The sequence below is a fragment of the Oreochromis niloticus genome, linkage group LG4 (assembly GCF_001858045.2).
Source record: "Oreochromis niloticus isolate F11D_XX linkage group LG4, O_niloticus_UMD_NMBU, whole genome shotgun sequence".
Lineage (NCBI taxonomy): Eukaryota > Metazoa > Chordata > Actinopteri > Cichliformes > Cichlidae > Oreochromis > Oreochromis niloticus.
Window position 1 is genome coordinate 24,255,201 of NC_031969.2, and position 13,968 is coordinate 24,269,168.

General features: G+C 38.6%; 2 protein-coding genes and 1 long non-coding RNA gene across 8 annotated transcripts in view; 2 read left to right on the forward strand and 1 right to left on the reverse strand.

Moving 5' to 3' along the window:
- pde4a (phosphodiesterase 4A, cAMP-specific) overlaps positions 1 to 6,132 on the forward strand; it is a 48,338-nt gene extending 42,206 nt beyond the window's left edge. For all 4 annotated transcript variants that reach the window (XM_025906339.1, XM_005468743.4, XM_003442200.5 and 1 more), the window contains 2 exons: positions 2,360 to 2,542; positions 2,777 to 6,132. In XM_025906339.1, coding sequence (XP_025762124.1) covers positions 2,360 to 2,542; positions 2,777 to 3,280 — 687 coding nt within the window. In that variant the 3' untranslated portion in view covers positions 3,281 to 6,132. The remainder of the gene's footprint in view (positions 1 to 2,359; positions 2,543 to 2,776) is intronic.
- LOC106097997 (uncharacterized) overlaps positions 1 to 7,903 on the reverse strand; it is a 32,193-nt gene extending 24,290 nt beyond the window's left edge. For 2 of the 3 annotated variants that reach the window (XR_002061825.2, XR_002061824.2), the window contains exons 1-2: positions 7,778 to 7,903; positions 2,390 to 2,525 (exon numbers count right to left, since the gene is read on the reverse strand). This is a non-coding gene — a long non-coding RNA (uncharacterized LOC106097997). Of the gene's footprint in view, positions 1 to 8; positions 2,218 to 2,389; positions 2,526 to 7,777 lie in introns of those variants that run through there. The other variant, XR_003219661.1, reaches the window with a different exon arrangement.
- Positions 7,904 to 7,906: 3 nt separating this feature from the next.
- On the forward strand, positions 7,907 to 13,715 carry prkcsh (PRKCSH beta subunit of glucosidase II). The gene is made up of 18 exons (XM_003442084.5): positions 7,907 to 8,059; positions 8,292 to 8,411; positions 8,536 to 8,652; positions 8,743 to 8,838; positions 8,947 to 9,004; positions 9,124 to 9,241; positions 9,685 to 9,814; positions 10,008 to 10,092; positions 10,349 to 10,427; positions 10,521 to 10,604; positions 10,684 to 10,848; positions 10,930 to 11,020; positions 11,336 to 11,405; positions 11,592 to 11,681; positions 11,794 to 11,868; positions 11,954 to 12,053; positions 12,164 to 12,323; positions 13,481 to 13,715. The coding sequence occupies exons 2-17, from the start codon at positions 8,324 to 8,326 to the stop codon at positions 12,308 to 12,310; spliced, it is 1,593 nt and encodes a 530-aa protein (XP_003442132.1). The 5' UTR covers positions 7,907 to 8,059; positions 8,292 to 8,323; the 3' UTR covers positions 12,311 to 12,323; positions 13,481 to 13,715.
- Positions 13,716 to 13,968: the final 253 nt, after the last annotated feature.

Here is a 13,968-nt window from a genome sequence, read left to right on the forward strand (position 1 = left end):
GTAAGCCACAATTATTCAATTAATTTAAAAGTACTTCAATCAACAAATAATGAGAGGAATATTTCAAATTGTTATAAAAGATAATGAGACAGTGAACGTGGCTCAAATAAACACTGGATTGGATAAGGTAGATGTAAGGAAAGTTAGTGTATGATCAACATGAAACATCAGTCATAGCAGGGAGCTGGGAAGAACAAGTTCTTGGGGACCTCTGTTTTACACAGCTTGTAAATTATGTATAACCTGCATGTTTGCTGTTATTGTGGTATGTTGCTAGTTTAGGCACCACAATGTTTTTTAATGGTGGAGACAATTTGGAAACAATAAATATGAAGCTGGCATTTTGTTTTAAATAAACTAAACCCTTAAAGTGCATGTATAACACACGTGTAGCCACCACAAAGACAGCCATTAGTTTCTGGGCTTTGGTTTTCAAGGCTGGACTCCACGGCTGTTGCAGTCTTGTTATTTTGGCGCAGAAGGGATGTATCTGAATGCAATGGTGGAGTGCTAGGGCATCATGTAATGCTAGCATGCTTGGTTACCAAAGTGCAATGCACTCACATTTAAGGAAGCACCTAAAAGTGTTGACACAGTTGAGACTTCTAGTTCGGTGACTTTCAAATGGCAGAAGCAAAGCCGCTTGCATTGGCCTAAACCTGTCAGTAAAAGCGGGCACGCCTCTGATTATGCAAGTTTTATATGTTAACGTTTTTTGTTTTTTTCTAAATTACCAAATCCTCACAGTTATCATTATGAGAGAAATTTGTAACAGAGACCAAACTGGTGTTTGTTCCAAGCAGTAAACATGCCTATTTCTGCTCTACTGTAAATCATTTTAACATGGGAGCCTGTGAGGACTGTCTGTTTTGAAGCCAGCCTTTGAAGTGGCAGTTTTTGGCATTTGAATGATTACTTCATCTTTCAGAGCTGTAAGTTGCTACTTGGTTGAACAATATACTTCACACACCAAACTCCTGCAAGGTCTACAATCCAGACTGACAGTTATGAAGACTCATTTAATAAAATGATGAGTTACAGCTATGTCCAGATCTACCTTTACTAATTTATACATGAATCTGACCCACCTGGAAACGTAAACTGTGTATCTTGACCTGACTGTCCTACTGTTTTACCAATAAAAGTAAGAAACTGAGCTTTAATAAGTGTGGTGAATGGGACAGAAATTAAACATCCCTAGATATCTCAGCCAAGGTGATGGTGGTTGCTGACAGTTTCTAAAGCAGCTGATCAGCTGTCTTTGAGCAAAGACGAAACAACGGTGTTAATTCGAAAAGTATTTGAATCCTGAAAGACTAGATTCTAACAACTTATTGTATTATTATATGTGTCAAGAGTTTTGGTAAGGACAGCTAATCTGGAGTTTCTCACCACTGGAGAAACAAAGTGATTTGCACTGCTCCAGTCAGATGTCACAAAAGAACAGGTGACATTAACAGTGGCAGTTAAAGGAAGAGCTCAGGTGACATCTGGATTAAATGATAACATCTTTACAACCCTTTCATTGGGAGGTTAGATACAGAGGTTAATTAAATTCAGCTGCAAGCAGTGGATGATGTTTTCTGAGGATTTAAACATAAAGAACATTTTTGCCTAGTAGCTGTCAAGATCAATAAGGAGGAAAGAGCAGTTACTGAGACTTTGGAGAATTGTACCAACTCGTGGAAGAAAGGAAAGGAAAAGAGAATGAATGTGAAAAAGGTCATAAAAACATTGGGTTTGCGCCACCTTTTTTCAGTTGCTTTGTCAATTTAAAATGCAAAATGTTAAACAACTTAAAGGGACAAAGTAGACTATGGGCAAACAATCTTCATGCTTATCAGATTTCAGGATAGTGTTAATCAATGTTACGGCCATTACTCAAAAAAGGTAATGTATTGCACATTACTCTTTACTTTTCTATTACTTATAAACCTGAGGCTACAGTCCCACACACCAACAGAAATCCCTACCCTAACAAGGACACACATATAAAGAGCCCAAAAATACTTTAAAGGAATCGCCACAGTAATTCAACTGCATAGGTTTAAATAGAGGCCAGCAAGCTTATTGCTTTTGTTACCTGTTGAAGTTCAGGGTCTGGCTGCTGGGCTGGGGTCAGCAGCCACTCAGCTATTATGTCATTCTGGGTTCTTGCCTAGCTTTGTGTTAGCATGATGTCTGCACAGATGCTTGCAAAGGGCTCAAGCCCTGTTTCTGTCATGGACACAGTTTCCATTTCACGATCACATTCTTGTCCATTTATGCAATAACAATAAAAGTAATGTCCAAATCGCTACACTTCTAGCTTTGTACGTTCACAATATAATGTGAGGTAAATGATTTTGTATATATGTAGGTATTGAGGAACATGGTGCACTGTGCTGACCTGAGCAATCCCACAAAGCCTCTGGCTGTGTATCGACAATGGACAGAGAGAATCATGGAGGAGTTCTTCAGGCAGGGAGACAAGGAGAGAGAGCGGGGGATGGAGATCAGTCCCATGTGCGATAAACACACTGCATCTGTGGAAAAAAGTCAGGTAATTGAGCAGCAGTGAAATACACACATGTATGATTATGACCGCACGCAACTGGATAACTGTTAATGCTGTAGGTGGAGTGATAACTACAGTGCAGAGAGTGATTTATCAGCTCTGATCACAGCAGTCATCCTCCTACATTTTTAATGCTGATTTGCAGGCAGTGAAGAAACACCACTGTGCTAGCTTATGTCATGTCAGTCATTGCCTTTTTCTTTTTTTTCCTTTACGTAGGTGGGCTTTATTGACTACATTGTCCACCCGCTGTGGGAGACATGGGGGGATCTTGTGCACCCTGACGCCCAGGAAATCTTGGACACTCTGGAGGACAACAGAGACTGGTACCAGAGCACTATTCCCCAAAGCCCCTCACCACCTCCTGTGGACGACGACAAGGATCTAAACGTGTGCATAGACAAGTTTCAGTTTCAGCTCACTCTGGAAGAGAGTTTACAGAGGGAACAGGAAGACGAGGATGGCAAGCCAACGCCAAACCATGTGGCACAGGACTGCAGTCACGGGGAGGATGAGTGCAAAAAGGATGAAGAGGAAGACATAATGGCAGAGGAGGAAAATGAGGATATAATAGAAGAAGAAGATGAGGTGGCAATGGAAGAAGAGGACTTGGAGGAGGAGCTGAAATCTCAGTTGGGTGGGGGGCCTGACAAGGACAGACTTTCTGACACAAGTCCTGTAGAAGAAGAGGAGGATTCTTCTTCACAAGCTGACGATACATGAGTTTTGCTCCTGTATCTCCCTCCTCACTTGCACACATTATCTTGTTCATCCTTTCAATGGCCAAACCAAGAACAAATAAGACTGCAATGACAATACACACCTTTAAATATATTTTTCAAAAAGGGAATAAATACAAATTGCTTAAAGAGAAGTTAATTACACAGCAACTGTAGATTTGGAGTGGCGACAAGTCTTTCGACTGATTCCACAGTGAACTTTAGACTAAGAGGAATCTAGGAGAGCATTAATGGTGGGCGACTGAAGACAGTGTAGCACTCTGGGACTAGAATGCACACACATAAACACACATGAAGTAACACACAACTTAAAGAAAGAAAAAAAAAAACAGGAGCAGGAAATCCACCAATGCAATGTGTGTGCGAGCATGCAGCAGTCATGCAGTAAAAGTGTGCTCCGCATATTCCCTGTCCTTTCTTTTTTTGGGGGAGGCAGAAACACACGCTGGACTGTATGTTTGTATGTGTGCATTTATTCGAGGGACACTGATAAGTAATGAATCTCTTTGGAAAAAGCCATCCCTTAATGGAGTATTAACTAGTGTTCAGTCAGTATTAGTAATTCATGTTCATTAGAATCTCAATAGAAACTGTTCTCCTCAGAAAAGCTACACGTCCGAGTAACTTCTTTTTTTTTCCATTTCTGTCGGAAAGAAAAATAAGATAATCCCGTCGGAGTTGGAGGAGGTGAAGGAAAAACTACAGAAGGAAAGGAAGATGCTGCGACGAAGGGGCCATCGGGTCCCATATCTCCCTTTTTCCCTTTACGCGGAGAGTGCTACTGGTGCAAGATGGCTCTGTGCCTTTCTGAAACACCAGCTTCTTGAAAGGAGCTGTCGTGAAGCAATGCATTGTGGGACAGGAGTGTCTGAATTTGTCATCATTTTTGATTGTCTCTTGTTGAAGATCTCTCTCTCTTTACTGTTCATGGTATCGTGGTGTGTATCTCACACGTACAGTTTCTGTGGTGATATGTTTTCAGCTGTAAGTCTTCCTTTGTTGCTCTTCTGGTAATATAATAACTCAGAACTCTAAATGCAGAGCAATCACTACCACCACCACAACCACCAGTGGACTCTTTCCAGCTTATGTTCTTTTGTTTTTTAATTTTTAGAATATTTTTTTTAAACTTTCTGAGAATAAGCCATGTGATGCTTTGAAGCATACGTTTTGCCTATTTTATATTTAACAGTTGCCGAATACGTTGAAGGGACACGGGATTATTTCATCAGCAGAACAAATTTTTTTACTCGCCATCTCACGCCCACTTGCACTGCGTGGTCATGTCTCCTCATACACAACCAATCTCACCAAAGTAAAGGATGAGAAACTTCAGTGGGTGAAGTGATTCAAGGGAAGACAGATGAATAAGAAAATCAGGGAGGCAGAATGTCAGGGGAAAGAAGCATGACGTGGCCAAATAGGAGGTCTAGCGGTCCCTAATCATCCTTGTTATGTTTGATGCTTTTTTGCCTTAATGTCAGATGCAGGATATATGCCTGCTAGTATGTAGATTTATAAGATATACAATAGATATCCTAGTATATTTATATCACGTCTGTATGCTTATTTCTGTGAGTATCAGTGTGTCTATACACAATGTATCCAGCATTGCATTTGGAGGGAAAAGGTAGACACTGCTGCCGACTAGCTGTTATGTTGTTGCTGTGCTTGGACCAACGTAAAGAATGTGATGTTTTCTAATCACGACGACTATCTTATTATAGCTATCTGAAGGCATTGAGGGGGAAATAAGAATTGAAAAGGGGAGTTGAGGTGTTTGGTAGGTTTAAGAGGAAGATGTTGTCACACTCATCGTCGCTCACTCACTGGCATTGCCGCATCTCGTCGAGCGGATGTTCAGGATTCGATCGGCAACAGCTCAAACCGGCCGCAGTTTGTCCAGGTGTTTGTTTCTCACAGGGTATAAATGAATTCAATACATAAACAAACAAAAGAACACGAGTGGGGTTCTTTTGAAGGTAAGAGCAAGTTCCTGCAGGTCAGTAACTCAGCTTATCTGAAGACACCACCACAGACTGGTGTAAGAAAAGCCCCGTGGGCACAGCTGCGAGGCCCCCCACACACAGGCTGTTTCATCCAGTGGAATGGGAAGTTACTCAAATAAAAGATTCCCATATGCACTGGCCTTTTTCTTTCAACACGTTGCTTTGTTTTGTGGCTTCTCGTTCTGTTATAAGCTATAAAAACATCAATATTTAATTGCCATACAAACACAATACTGTAGCAATTGTTTCTTATTAAGGAAATTATTAAAGTGATTGATTGCTGCCATTCTTTTTAAATGATGAGAAGAAAACCAGGGGAAGTGTTTTCTTTGAACAGTTTGTGTACAGTTTATTTTTATATCATTCTGGTGGATGGTCTGGAAAAAGAATCACGTGTTGATGACTATAGCTATAAGCATTACCACTCTTGTATATAATGTAATATTGGATTGTAAATTATAAATTTATCCGCATCATCATGATTAACAAATAACCACTTAAAGTTGTTAAGTGAACCACTGCAGGCCACATCCTCATATTTCCATTCTTCAAACATATTTTCTCCTCACTCGTGCTGTCCTATTTTATTTTATTTTATTTTTTTCACTTTTTAGTTGTTCACATTTATTGTTCGAATCAAATATATTCGTACCAGCACTTTATTTCATCAGGTTTCGAGGCAGACGGTGTGTTTCAGGTAGTGTGTGCTGCTGGTTTGGTCATTCGCAGTCACTTATTGATTATATTCCACTGGGCCAAACCACAAACCCTCATTGTGAAGCAGTTAGTGTTCACCTCTCTCTGCAGGCATAACCAAACAACGCAATCATTCTCGATTAAATGTCCAGATGAGATTGAACCCATTTGACCAATGCGATCAAATGGAAGTTGAGGTAGTCACATAGGATACAGTTAAAGGAGATAAATGTGTCCTTATGTGACTTGGCCATTTCTAGCACCGTCACCACCTCGGTTTCTTAGTAACTTTAATCACTATCTAGCCTGATAGCCTAAATGTCCATCCCATGGTGGCCTACTTAGCTGGTTCCCATCGGGTTTGCTGTCAGGTTATTGTTGTCACAGACTGACTCCCTCTGAGAATACTTCTCTGGGCTTTAATTCATGTGTTTGTTCATGAGTAAGAAAGGTTATTCAAGGGAAAAAAAAACATGAAATGATTGTAATATTTGTAAATGATGTTGCTGTAATGTGTAAAATGTGTCCAAGTTATTTTTTATTATATTATTTTTATGAGAGTTTTTCCTCTTGACAGAGCTGAGGTGTCATTTTGTGAATAAATGCATTTAATAAGCAAACATCTATATATAAAACAATATTATAGTATATCAGTATATTTTTCTTTTATTTCACTGTTCAGTACTGTAAAGTGTGTTAAAATACAAATAAAGAAAGATTTTTCTATTAAATGCAAACTCCACTCTCCTGTTTGCTAGGTTTTTCTTCTTCGCATTAATGGTTTTTAATAACTCTATGCAGCTTAACACAGACAAAAACGTGTCTAACTTTTGCTTTTGTGAGCATTACCGCCCAACTCAGACAGAGCTTGGGGTGTTTCTCACCCATTGTAAAAGCTAACACGCTGAACCGTGGGATCATTTTTTGTCACATCTTTGACATTTGATGCTCACATCAAGTCTGATTCACTCTTTTTTTTTTTTCATTTAAGAAATATAGCTAAAGAAAAAGAATTAAGAACTCCAGATTTCTTATTTATTGCATCTATTACAATAAATAAAGAGAACCATTCATTATTTTTCTTATGAATTGGACCTGCTTGTCTTTATCTCCTCTCACTTGGATTATTGCATTTGACTATTTTCATGGCTGTTATCTATTAACCACCTCCAATCTGTCCAAAATGCTTTTAACTCACTGTCACCCCACTTCTAAAGCTTTTGTACTGGCATCTAGACATTTCTATATTAATAGTGGAACAGGAACCTTTCAATTGTTTACTTTTACTTAATTCATTTGGTTTACAATTAATGGCAATGGAGGTGGGGTCAGCTAAAAGTTTAAAATCCATGGACTTCTTCACATTTTCCACAGTCATCCAGTAGCTTATCTTAATTTAGCTTGCAGCTTGGTTTATTTTCAGTTAAACTTCAGAGTGGCTTAGGTTGTTTACATTTTGGTTTTTAAAAGATTTACAGTAGTTCCTTTTCCCCTCACGTACTCTTAGGTAAGTATTATAACCTTGGAATGCACCTCTATTTGGATCTGTTTGGTCTAGTACAAGTAGGTTGGTACATGTACACACCGATATTTAAATAAGATTTCCTATTTGTATTAAATCCGGTACTGTGGTTTTAAAGAGAGGCTATTGCGTAGGGACATTTTTGATATAAATTTATGAATGTGCTATGAAAGTTGAAAATCAATGCCTATATGTTTAAATGTTATTTACCCCATTGTTAAATATTGGTAAAAGTGCAAACAGTGATGACTACCTCTCTGACACGAGATGGCTGCGTCCCCAGAATCCTCTACACTTCAGACAAGCGCAAAGGGTCTTCCTGCTCTCCGCCAATCGCTGGAGCCACACAAGAGCGTCGTCCAATCAGAGTGAAACATGACAGAGGGGGTGGGGGGGACCTGATCATGCGCATGAGCTTTGTCGATACGGAACTAGGCGGTGTATTGAGTGGCAGAGATTAGCTGTTAGCTCTCTTGAAAACAAGATAAAATATAAAGTCCTGTTTGGGCTTCAGCGCATTAGTTGAATTCCAAAGGTAATATGACGTTATGATATTGAAATACACTCGAAGGATGTTTTTATATTAGCATTTTAATTTTGTAATATGTTAATGCGGTAGCTAAAGGTGCTAGTTAGCATTGATTTGTTAGCTCGGGATATAAAATCGATACAGTTAGCTCAGGCACCTTGTAGTTTATAAAGTTATGGCTCCTGGTGTGCTTGCTGTTGAAGCTGTGTTTAACCCGTATATTTTTTATGACCGATAGGTCGCGGTGTCGTTGCACGGTGGGCTGTCATTATGTCCTGTCAGTTTCTGCTCCTGCTGTTGCTGAGTGTAGGAGTCTCCGCGGTGGAGGTCCAGCGTCCTCGCGGTGTCCCTTTGTCAAGTAAGCATTTATATCTTTAAACAAGACTAAAACGCATCAATTAGTTCACCGAACCTCTGGTAGTCAGCTTCTTGTAATGCGGAGCTTTCATGGCACTAATAAAATAAACTTGAAACCTCGACAGAACGGCAGTTTTATGAAGAGGGCAAACCCTTTACGTGCCTAGATGGCTCCCGGACCATTCCGTTTGACAGAGTAAATGATGACTACTGTGACTGCCAGGATGGTTCTGATGAGCCAGGTGTGTATATCCTGGAGTCTGATTACTCTTTTCATAGAACGTTTGAATTAAGTAGTTGCTGCTAAATGCACTTGTGCTGTTTATTTTCAGGCACTGCTGCTTGTCCCAACGGCAGCTTTCATTGCACCAATGCAGGTTTCCGTCCAACCTTCATCCCCTCTTCTCGCATCAATGATGGGATCTGCGGTAAAAAAAAAAAAAAAATTATTTTATTTTTTTTAAATCATGCTGACCACTATTTCTGTTCTTTTGTGTGGCTATGATTTCGTTCACACCTTGAATTTTTTTCTGCAGACTGCTGTGACACAACTGATGAGTACAACAGTGGTGCTACGTGTCAGAACACATGCAGGTGGGATTTATACAACTTTATTAACTATTTTTGCTTTCACTTATACTTGCATATACATATTCAATGTTTTTGGTAGATGTTTTTTATTCAGAATGTTTTATATGATGTTTAACTTGCAGAGAGCTTGGGCGAAAAGAGAGAGAGAGCTTGCAGAAGATGGCTGAAATTGCAAAAGAAGGCTTTCTGCTAAAACAACAACTCATCCACGAAGCCAACAGGGGTCTAGAGGATAAGAAGGTTTGAATGACAAAACAACCTGCAGTATGCCTCTGAAATATGAATCCTTAGAGTCATAATCATTTTGATGTAGAGATGCCGGTGCCTAACAAAAGACACTTGCAAATGTTTACACCAGTTACCTCTTACAAACTCACATTTACATTCAGAAACCAAATATTAGACAAATTGTGCAAAAAAAACAAAACCAAAATAATTTAAAGTATCAAAATATGGTTTTTTGTTTTGTTTTGTTTGTTTTTTAGGTTTTAACTAAGTTACTAGTGACACACATGCAATAGACTAGCTTTCTATGTGACCTGTTTTGGGGCTACATTCAGTACTTACATTTTTCTGGATTTCAATGTTAGGGTATCGTTTGCCTTCTTGAGTGATTTATTTATATTTTCCACAGCTATTGTGTATAGGTTAAATTGTTATATTTTATAATTTTCTCTCAATAGGCCAAACTTGGAGATGTTCAGGGGAGTAAGAAGGATCTGGAAGCAAAGGTGGAGGCTCTGAGAACAGTAAAGGAGGCTGCAGAGCAGCCTGAGAGAGAAGCTAAAGAGCGCCATCTGAAGGCCTGGGAAGGTAAACTAAGTTTTAAAAGTATATCGCCATCTACTGTTTGTAATGAGCATGACATTACAGGTTCTCTAGTGTCATTTAAGTTAAATATTAAATATTGTTTGAGCCTGATTGTGTTGCAAGTATGGCTCGTTCGCAGCACATAGCAAGGTCGTTAATTAAATTTCCATATGTAATTCTTTTTCTTTTTCCCCAGATCAAAAAGCTCTCATTCAAAAAGAAAAAGAGAGCGCTAGAATGGCTGAGGTGTTTCTTGAACTCGATGATGATGCAGATGGTTTGTGAGTATTGGCACCCTCCAGAATTGTTGGAACACGTAACAAACTGAAAAATATATCTGGTTAAACAGCTGGTGACATGCCATAGAGACCACTTTGGTAACAATAGCTACACCGTGAATTGATTGTAACTCTTTGAAGCGAAGGGTTGACATGCTATTTAATATATATACTTTGGCTGATCATTATTCTGAAGTAATTTAGCATTTCTTGTAGCATTTGTCTTTATCCAAGTAATTTATGTTTTTGTATGCCACAGTGTGTCAGTGCCTGAGCTTTTGTCTCATTCTGAGCTCGACCCAGATGCAGACGGTTCCTTCACAGAAGCAGAGGCGCAGGTAAAATGGATTCTGTTTGTCTTCTGATAAAGTTTACTGGGTTTTAGAAACTGACACACATCAAAATGTGAACATTTCCTTTGTTTTGCATAGGGACTGTTGGGAGGAGTGGATAAAGTAGACACAGCAGCATTTGAATCTATCTGGAGTAACGTCAAAGAAAAATACATGTCAGAGGTAAGACACTATACTTCTTTTTTTTTTTTAATAAACAGTAAATTTCATGTGAAATTCATGTAAATATTGTTGGCATCAGTCCAACGCAGACACCCCAGCACCAGAGGAAACTTCGCGTGAGGAAATAAACGAGCCTGTCTCTGACAACGAATCTGATCAGTACCCTGACGATGATATACCAGAGGATGAAGATGATGATGATGAAGAGGATGAAGATGATGACCGCGATGAGCATGAGTATAAGGTCAGCTCACTGAATTTTCCATCAAACCTATGCTGGATGAGTCAGAGTTATTTTTGGAGTTAACTTATGTTTGATTTGCAGATCCCTCCTACAGCGAGGACTGAAGAAAAGAAGGATGATGATGAAGGAGCTATGCCTCCCTATGACCAAGAAACGCAGAACCTCATTGATGGTAAGAATGCGTTTAAAACTGAGTGACTCATCCTGTCCTGAGCAATAAGTATTTGACTCATCACAGATGTAGAAGCATGTCAGTTTGCATTTTAATGTTCTAATTTGAAATGAATTATTCATTATGTTTTGCAATAAATTGTATAGAAAAAGAATTAAATTCCCCAGCTGTGTATCTTTTCTATGACACAAAGTTCATTACTTATGAAAGCATCAAGAGGAAGTCGTGATTTGCTCAGACCTTTTGTATGTTTGTGTGTGTTTATTGTGAGGTTGTTGTACGTGTATATTTGAAGTCTGTGCATCTGATTCCCAGCTGCTCAGAAAGCCAGGGATGAGTTTGATGAGGCTGAGAGAGCTCTCCGGGAAGTAGATGATCAGATCAGGTAAGTGCTCAGCCTGAATGTGAAGAAGCCTCTTTGCCAGTAATGCAATCAGCTTTTGTTAACGTAATGAGAGTTTAAATTTCAACAGCTGCATTAATTTTTATTTTTTTAACACAATCAGTGAGTTATTGTAATTGAAACCTGTAAATAAAGACTGTTTAATTTTGGATTTGGTATTTGTTTCAGGAACCTTGAGAAGGAAATCTCTTTTGACTTTGGACCCAGTTCTGAATTTGCCTACCTCTATAGCCAGTGTTATGAGTTGACTACAAGCGAGTATGTATTGTAAAAAAAAAACAAAAAAAAAACGTATTATTTTTTTTAATGCTTTATATAATATTTATTATATATATATTTCTAAAGGTCTAATTTTGTCTGTTTCTTTCAGGTACATCTATAGACTGTGTCCATTCAACAGGGTGACCCAGAAACCCAAGTTTGGTGGATCAGAAACTAACTTAGGGTAAGACAATATCTGTTCTTTCTATTTCGCATGGCTTTGCTTGAGTCTTTGCTCATCCGTGTTTGCCACCATTTTCTTTGTGTAGATCCTGGGGGAAATGGGCTGGTCCTGAGGACAGCATCTATTCTGTAATGAAGTATGAACATGGAACAGGTTGCTGGCAAGGCCCCAGCAGATCCACCACAGTGAGTGACACCCAGCCAGGCATCATTTAATCTTTTCTGTCTTAAGTTGACCTTAAATAATTGCTGTTATTTTACAGAGAAATAATATAATTTGTCGTTTTTCCTTTTAGGTTAAGTTAACATGTGGGAAGGAAACTGTTGTGACGTCTACCTCAGAGCCTAGTCGCTGTGAGTACCTGATGGAGTTTACATGCCCTGCAATCTGTCAGGAGCCCCCAAACCTGGAAATATCGAGTCATGAGCACCAAGAACTCTAGATCTTTTCGATTAGTAAGTAACTCCCAACTTCTTAGTATTTGTAGCAAACCAATATCATCCTCCTTTCATGTCTTCCTGTCCATCCCTTTTATATATCAAATGTTTCTTATGGCCAGCATTGTTTAGAGCTGGCATATTTTCTTCGCTTAACCAAATTAAAATGTTGTACAGTGTGAAGGTTTAGCATTTCAGAATTTTTGGAACAATTAGGTAAAGCTTCATTTTAGAAGAAGAGCAGGCCAGCAGCAAGATCCAGGTGGTAAAGGCAAGTTCATAATAATTCATCGTAGTGATTAAGAGGGTTAGAATTAATGAATGGCAAGAACTTAATGATGTCCTGTAAGGGTAAGATGAATGCAAACAGTGCTACAGTATTCCACATCAGCACTCTTACAATAGTGCATACATCCTTTACTGCACACAGTTGGAACTTTAGAGCTTCTGGCTGTTTGAATGATGTCACAGGTATAAACATTGCTACCTGCTCAGATTCTAATCTGATTGTAAAATGAGTTCTTATTTTTAGAAAGTAATTTAGGGTTTGTTGTTGAATCACAGTTACTGTCACACATTTCATATCACAGCGATATAGTGATATCAAAGTATAAGTTTGCTCGCAAGCAGCCCACAGATGTCGTAAATGGTAAACAGATATCCGATACAGTTTTTCTTGAAATAGAAAGTGATGTAATGCTGCAAATTATGAAGCGTGGTTAATCTTATGGTAATAGGGATTCTTATTAGAGATGCACCAATAATATTAAAATAAAAATTTGGACAGTAGCTGATACTGAAGTTTAGGGGGGGGTTTTTTCTTTTTTTTTAATAGTTTTGGTTTGTATTTATAGATAAATGTTACTGACTGGCTAGTGGCTATAAATTAGGCGAGTATCTGCCAATCCTGGTGTTTGCCAGTTACATCGGTGCATCTCTAATTGATCTGGTACAGCAAAATAAAACTTGAATGTGTCATCCTCTAACATTAACATGGCATCCATCTCGAATGTAAGCAATAATTAGGAGGCATCCATGCTGCAGATGCTTAGTCCTCAGGAATGAAACCATTAGGGTTCAGTGACTAAATTGTTCTTCCTTTTTTTAATAACAACAAAGACACGACTTAGGCAAACAAGCCATTGAAATAAACATGTATGTGCTCCATCTTGCAGGTTATTCTCAAGGGACCACAGTCACTACAGCAGTATGAAGTTGCCATGCTGTGAGCAGCTTCACCTTGGTGTTGGTTAACAATTAAGAATAAATTCCAATGATTAGTTTCTCATTCACTGCAGTAGCATCATCTAAATTTCCAACTTCCAGTGCTACCTGTTTATTTGAGCCTGTTTCTGTCCACTGTAGTGTCATTCCATTATTTTGAAATAAACTTCTTATCGTGCTGTTAAATTTTGTGTACCAGTGCTTTTTTTGTCAGAAATAAACTTTCAAATCTAAATAACTTTTCTTATGATCACAAAACATATGGATATATTAGATATATCCAAACCTATTGATTATTAAATGTTTAACTGAAGAGCTGGTGGAAATGTGTCATTTAAAAAAATAATTCAATGTGCGTTATTGTTGCAATTATCGAAACACTCAAGCCAACAAACCAGCCTTACTGAATGTGCATGCGATTGTAAAATGACATTTTAAT

Bases quoted from the DNA above. Each gene is read 5' to 3' on its own strand.
- prkcsh (XM_003442084.5), top strand. From the start codon at position 8,324: ATGTCCTGTCAGTTTCTGCTCCTGCTGTTGCTGAGTGTAGGAGTCTCC. The intron at 9,242-9,684 runs GTTTGAATGACA...TTCTCTCAATAG, and splicing joins GGGGTCTAGAGGATAAGAAG to GCCAAACTTGGAGATGTTCA. The intron at 11,869-11,953 runs GTAAGACAATAT...TTCTTTGTGTAG, and splicing joins GGATCAGAAACTAACTTAGG to ATCCTGGGGGAAATGGGCTG.